This window comes from Cyprinodon tularosa, unplaced genomic scaffold (assembly GCF_016077235.1).
Source record: "Cyprinodon tularosa strain WSP-4 unplaced genomic scaffold, ASM1607723v1 ctg642, whole genome shotgun sequence".
Classification (NCBI taxonomy): Eukaryota; Metazoa; Chordata; class Actinopteri; order Cyprinodontiformes; family Cyprinodontidae; genus Cyprinodon; species Cyprinodon tularosa.
The window spans coordinates 830,103-836,102 of NW_024039388.1; the positions used below are offsets into that span (position 1 = coordinate 830,103).

Here is a 6,000-nt window from a genome sequence, read left to right on the forward strand (position 1 = left end):
AGACGTTTCGCCACCTCTCCAGGAAGCTTTCTCAATTCAAATGTCTGGATCCGCAGTGAGTTTGAGTCTTATATAGACAACGCCTTGTATCGCTTGGAAACATGCAATAGAAACCGATGAATGGGTCGTTAGTTCCATCGTTAGCCTGTAATATCTGAAACTGTCTATGATTCTAGGGGTCGGTCGTTAAAGGGGGGATTGTTTCTATTGCATGTTTCCAAGCGATACAAGGCGTTGTCTATATAAGACTCAAACTCACTGCGGATCCAGACATTTGAATTGAGAAAGCTTCCTGGAGAGGTGGCGAAACGTCTTCAAATCTTGAAAACCAAGTCCAGTGGATATTTTTTGAATTTTTACGGAATGACTATGACCTGGATGACTGAGAACCTTCATCAGCATATAAAGGGCAGTGTAGTGTAGCATCTGCTAGCAGAGTAGCATGCAGGTACCATCGTATACACAACAAATTATAGCGGGATGTTTTTGAATCTTTCCACGAATAAGGCTGTTATCAGAGAAAATGCACATTAATGTCCTGTGTACAAACAGTAGAAACACAAAATGTTTTGCCTGTTTTAACAAAAAAAAAAAATTTGCACATGTCCCACTGCAACTTATCTTTCCACCTATTTAAGGACAAACAATTGCCCCTAGAGAATCCCCTTTCTTTTGTTAATATGTGAGGCAGAGAGGACAAAAACAACCAGAGTGAAAAGCCTTTCAGTCTTTCAGAGGAGTGGTGAAGCAGCAAACAATTGTGTGCAAAAGCCTCCAATTCCTCCTGACCTGGGAAGGCCTGCAATAAAGTTTGGTCATTTAGACACTCAGGGCAAAGCCCCCAGTATGCCGGGAAACAACAATTCACCATTGTGTGTGTGTGTGTGTTTTCAACCCCCACCGTTGCTGCGTCCTTCAACTAAGCATTTCTCAGGTATGTGAAAATTTTATGAGCTTCCAGATAGACCTTCTAGCAGGTCTAAGTGTTGACTCAAAAACAAACTGGAAAAGGCTGGAGAACATTTTATTACCACTTTATTTCAGGATATAGGGCCAGTACAGTATCAATTCATAAAAATGTGTAAACTCTTCAGCAGCAAGGACCGTATTTTGTAAAGTAATGTTTCAGAATAGCCTGTGTGATCTTTCTCTTTATACCATGATAGTTGTAAGAAACTCATTTGCAGACAAATGATTTAATGAGACAATTAATTTGAACCATTTGCATCCATTCAAACAATATTAAAACAAGCATTCCAGTGTCAAAAAGTAGCTGATGGGAAGGCATTGGTCAAAGCTGTAGGTAGGAATGACATAGGGTCTCTGAGGACTATCTTAGTAAAAAGTTTGCCCCCCACCCCCTTAAAATACGACGGTAACTCTCTTAGTGCTGGTGGGGGAGGCATTCCAAGCGAAACAATTCCTCTAGCGAGCAGGGTGCAATAACATGAAAGCCCAGGCCAGTGAATAGGGTCATCGGCTCTTTAGGGTAGCAGGGCCAGTTTCCTGGACAGCTCCTAACCTTTCAAATCTCCCTCCCCTTCATTAACACACCAATGTGCGCCCCCCCAATCCATCCAACAGTTGTTGCACTTTGAACACTTTGCTCTTCCTCAACGCTGCTATGAGTAGCAAATTCACAAACAGATAAATGACTGAGAACACACTTAATTCAGTGCAGAGTTTCTGCAACTTCCTGTAAGGTAAATCTAAGATTGCTCATCAATATTAGCAAGTTACAAATAACTTCCCTAAAGTTGACATGTGACTCTAGAGCATTAATATGCCTAATAATATCCGTAAAGTAAACAGTAAGCTTCATCCCAGTTATAAATATGGACTTGGTATAATAACACCAATAATTCCCAGATATAATTTACCAGAATAAAAAAAATATATGGTGTCAGTGCGTTTCTGGAAAACAAAAAATTGAATGCATAAGGAATAAACGCTGGTAAATAAATCCAGACTTTAAAGGCTGAAAATGAATTTCTATTTCTTCTAAGAAATAGTCCTTCTAAGACTGTGGAGTAACCCTGATATTTCTACTTTAAATGGGTTTAAAACAAAGTTTTTCCACGCATTTCTCATACTCACTTGCGATTGTAAGATGGGCTTTCTGGCTCAGGATTGTTCCATACTTGTTCTGAGCAAGGCACTGATAGCACCCTTCATCTGATTTATCTCCTCTTCTGCTTTCCACCTCAGAAATAAAAAGGGAGCCATTGGAGAGCAGGTACACCCTTTCGTTTTCCACTATTCTGGCTCCATTCCTGAGCCATCTAACGTCAATTGGTGCCTCTCCACGTGCCTGGCAGTCCAAAATAACCGCTTCTTTCCGCATGATAGTGACATCATGGGGCTCCTTGACGAAAAATAACTCACTAAAGCTTAAAACACCTGTGAAAAAGAAGAAAAGGCAAAGGTTTAGATCATCAGAAATGATCTGGATGTTAAACAAATGATCCTGCTGGCCCATTTAGTTCACATGCAAACATTGATTAAGCATAACGAAAAAAGACTTTAGACTTTGTTTTGTCATGTGACATTAACTTTGCAAGGCCAATAAGAAACAGACCATGTTACATTTGACACTACAGTATTTCACTGTGCATAAATATTATGTAAATGTGTTTTAGGTTTGTGCATGACCCTGTGCTTCTAAAGGGTATGATGTCCTGAATGTGTTTTCGGAGTAAGGGAATTTTTAGAAACAATTAATGGCACAAACTAGATGTTGCCTATTACAATATCTAGTTAATGTTGCTGCAATAGGTTGAGCTGGGTATCACTGTTAAATATCCATGTTTCAACATGAAAAACAAAGATCCATTAAGCATGGCCTTTCTGTGTTTAAAATTATTTAAATATTTCCCCCCCCAAAAAAACCCAGCTTAATGATTTATGTTTTTCACCCTTCCTACTAACATTTAGAGCTGACCATTAGGGGTGCACTGATTCTAGTTTTCTGGCTGATCACTGATCCTCCAAAAATTCGAACCTTCCAATTTTGACCAAAACTGATTATTTTTTAAGAAATGACACCGTCGAAGTCATAAGGTAACAGTGTACCTTTAATATTCCAGTCTCATTTTATTAAAAGGGATAAAACAACACCCATGAAATAATACAAACTGGGTTTAAGTGCATATGAGGTAGTGTTCTCAAATAAAATAAAACATTGAGAGCAATACAGTGGCTGGTTTTGGAAACATTTTGCAAGAGGATAAGACCTGCTTCAATATCAGCAAATTGCAGATCCCCCAAAATAAATCAGTCAACTTACACATATCAGGTGATAGATGAAACAGAAATCAGTGGGAGATGATGATGCATTAGCTTCTATAAGGAGTGTCCCCTCTCTTAAGAGGCATATTTACTAACTAACTATAAAGACACTGGTATAGGGGTGGGGGTAACACATAGTTTGTGATGTTATCAGTCTAGGCTGTTCTCATATTTCTATTCAGTATTTATTGATCTCTGTGTTTTATCAGTGAAAGGTGCCAAATGAATACAGTTGTCCCACTTTAAATTTTAGCAATAGATTTTATGGTTATATCAATGATGAGGAAAAATATATATGCAAAAATGATTTGGCTTTCTATATGTAGATGAATTACTTACTGGAAACTGGAGCTGTATCTAACAATCATTTTGCTAATTGATTAATCTGCTGATTATTTTTTCAATGAATGATTAATAATCAGATATTAAAATGTTACTTAAAGAAATTTTTTTTTACTGAATTAAACCAGATGAAAGTAAATTTGTTCTGCTTGAGGGGATTTGGATGTATTTTTATTTTTATCTTAAATGCAAAATATTAATCGATATGTATTATTTATTTATTTACAATATTGGTATATTTAGTGCTCTTACTGGGTTTCTCTGTCAGCTAAAAGCATGTTTTAGAGTCTCTATACTTCTGTTAACGATTAATCAATTACTAAACTAGTTGATGATTATTTCGATAACCAATTATTCAGGATTAATCCGATTAAATGTTTTAGCCATACCACAAACAAAGTGAACACTGCTCTAAAAGCGTGAGCTGCAGAACATATTGGATTGCAAATGTTAACAATATCAGTTTGTACAGTATTGCAATGCTTGGGTGCAGTATCTGATATTTCCTTAATGCTCTGCATCAGCAATGTATTTGAAGCAGTGGATAGACTTTAAACCAGTTTATTTCCCACATCAGATGCATATCAGCTTGTCAATATCCACCATATCACTACCTATAGACCAAAGCTGTTGTTAAAATAAGTTTACTTAAAGAAAAAAAACTCTGGAAATGCATATTCTATGTAAATGTCTATCATTTCAATAAGCTGTGGAAATAATGTGTTTATTTCCTGCCTCTTGTCATCCATTTTCCCTTTAGAAGGGCTTTTAAAAAAGAAGTGAGAAAAGAAAGTGGCTAAGTACAAATAATAAAAACAGCTTGAGTTCAACTCACTTATAAAACTAGGCTTCCTAGCAACTCACTTTTAAGAAATCATGAAAAAAAATCCTAAAACAAGAGTTTACAATTTGATAAATCAGAATAATTATCATTACTTATTCACTGATAATAAGAAATATTTTTGAGTTCTTTAAGATATCAGTGTCATTTCTGAAATTAATGATTTTTCATTAGGAAAAAAACCGCCACCAGTTTTTAAAACCAAGTTAAAGTTATGGTGTCTAATTTTTTGCACCTCATTAAGTTATAGCCAACCATTAGCTTTAAAGTTTAACGGTTACAGCTCTCCACTGTCAGCTAAAGCCGAACAGATGAACTCCTGCTCTGCTTTACCTGCTTTAACAACCACATTACACATAAATGATTTTTCTTACCTGAGATTGGAAGAAAAATAGCAAAGAGCAGCAAACGCTGGAATAATTTCCTTTTTAGAGGAGCCATTTACAATAGTTTCCAAGACATGCTAGCTACTCTCTCATGATTGATTCCTCTACATGAGCCGCACTTCTACTGAGGAGCTGGACTAGTGGACAGAGATGCAGAGGGTCAGTTTCCCTCCTCTGGGCTGGACGGAGGCAGCAGTCCCCCTCCCTCCCCCCTCCCTCAGGGTCATCGAGCAGCCTGTGCTTCAGCGCCACCCGATGGCAGGACACCTGCACTGCAGCACCAATCAGACCCACACAGCCCAATTTCACAGTAAAATCATTCATTAAAATAAGATAGTCTCAGTGTGTTTTACTAAGCCAATGATTCTCATTATAACCATCCATTTCGTTATTATTACAATATTAATATTTCAGTGTAAAAAATGTATTGTGCATTTTTTTTCAACAAATGATTAATAATTAGAATATAAAAGCTTACCTAAAGAAGTTACTGAATTTAAACCATGTGAAACTAAAACTGTTCTGTTTGAGGGGATTTGGATGTGGGTTTTTTTCTTATCTTAAATGCAAAATATTAATCAATATGTATTATTTATTTATTTACAATACAATTATTATTACAATATCAATATTTAAGTGTAAAAGCTGTATTCTTTTGACAGATGTGTATCTTTTTTATTATTGCAGGGAGACAAAAAAACGTAAAGTACTTGCGTTGTCATAACTGGAAGGCAAATTATAATGAGCTACCAAGTTCAGATCCTATCTCAAATAAAATGGGCCTTATTTATACATAAGATCTACCTGACTGATTGGATAATAAAAAAAGGTTCCCAATTGCACCCACACAACTATGCCTTCTCTTTTTCCCTCTTTTAACCCATCAGGAACCCTCCACTTTCCCTCATCAACACAGCCGAGTCGTATTGATTAGAGCGGATCTATCAGGAATCAGAGTCAAACTGCACACCAAATGGTCTTTGCAGACCGTGAGAAAAAAATGTAAATGAAAATAAGTTTTTCCCCTGAAAGTGTGACCTGCAATTACTAGAAAGCATTGATGAGAGCATGACAGCTGCTGTGTCAGTAGCAGTATTGATCCACTGCTTGTCATTTATTGAGAACTGAATTTAAACCCCCACA

The 6,000-nt window shown here is 36.7% G+C and overlaps 1 protein-coding gene across 2 annotated transcripts in view; it reads right to left on the bottom strand.

Moving 5' to 3' along the window:
- Positions 1–5,002, bottom strand: part of prtga (protogenin homolog a (Gallus gallus)) — a 30,919-nt gene extending 25,917 nt beyond the window's left edge. For both annotated transcript variants that reach the window (XM_038308631.1, XM_038308630.1), the window contains exons 1-2: positions 4,846–5,002; positions 2,098–2,400 (exon numbers count right to left, since the gene is read on the bottom strand). In XM_038308631.1, the coding sequence (XP_038164559.1) occupies positions 2,098–2,400; positions 4,846–4,912 (370 nt within the window). In that variant the 5' untranslated portion in view covers positions 4,913–5,002. The remainder of the gene's footprint in view (positions 1–2,097; positions 2,401–4,845) is intronic.
- Between the last annotated feature and the right edge of the window lie 998 nt (positions 5,003–6,000).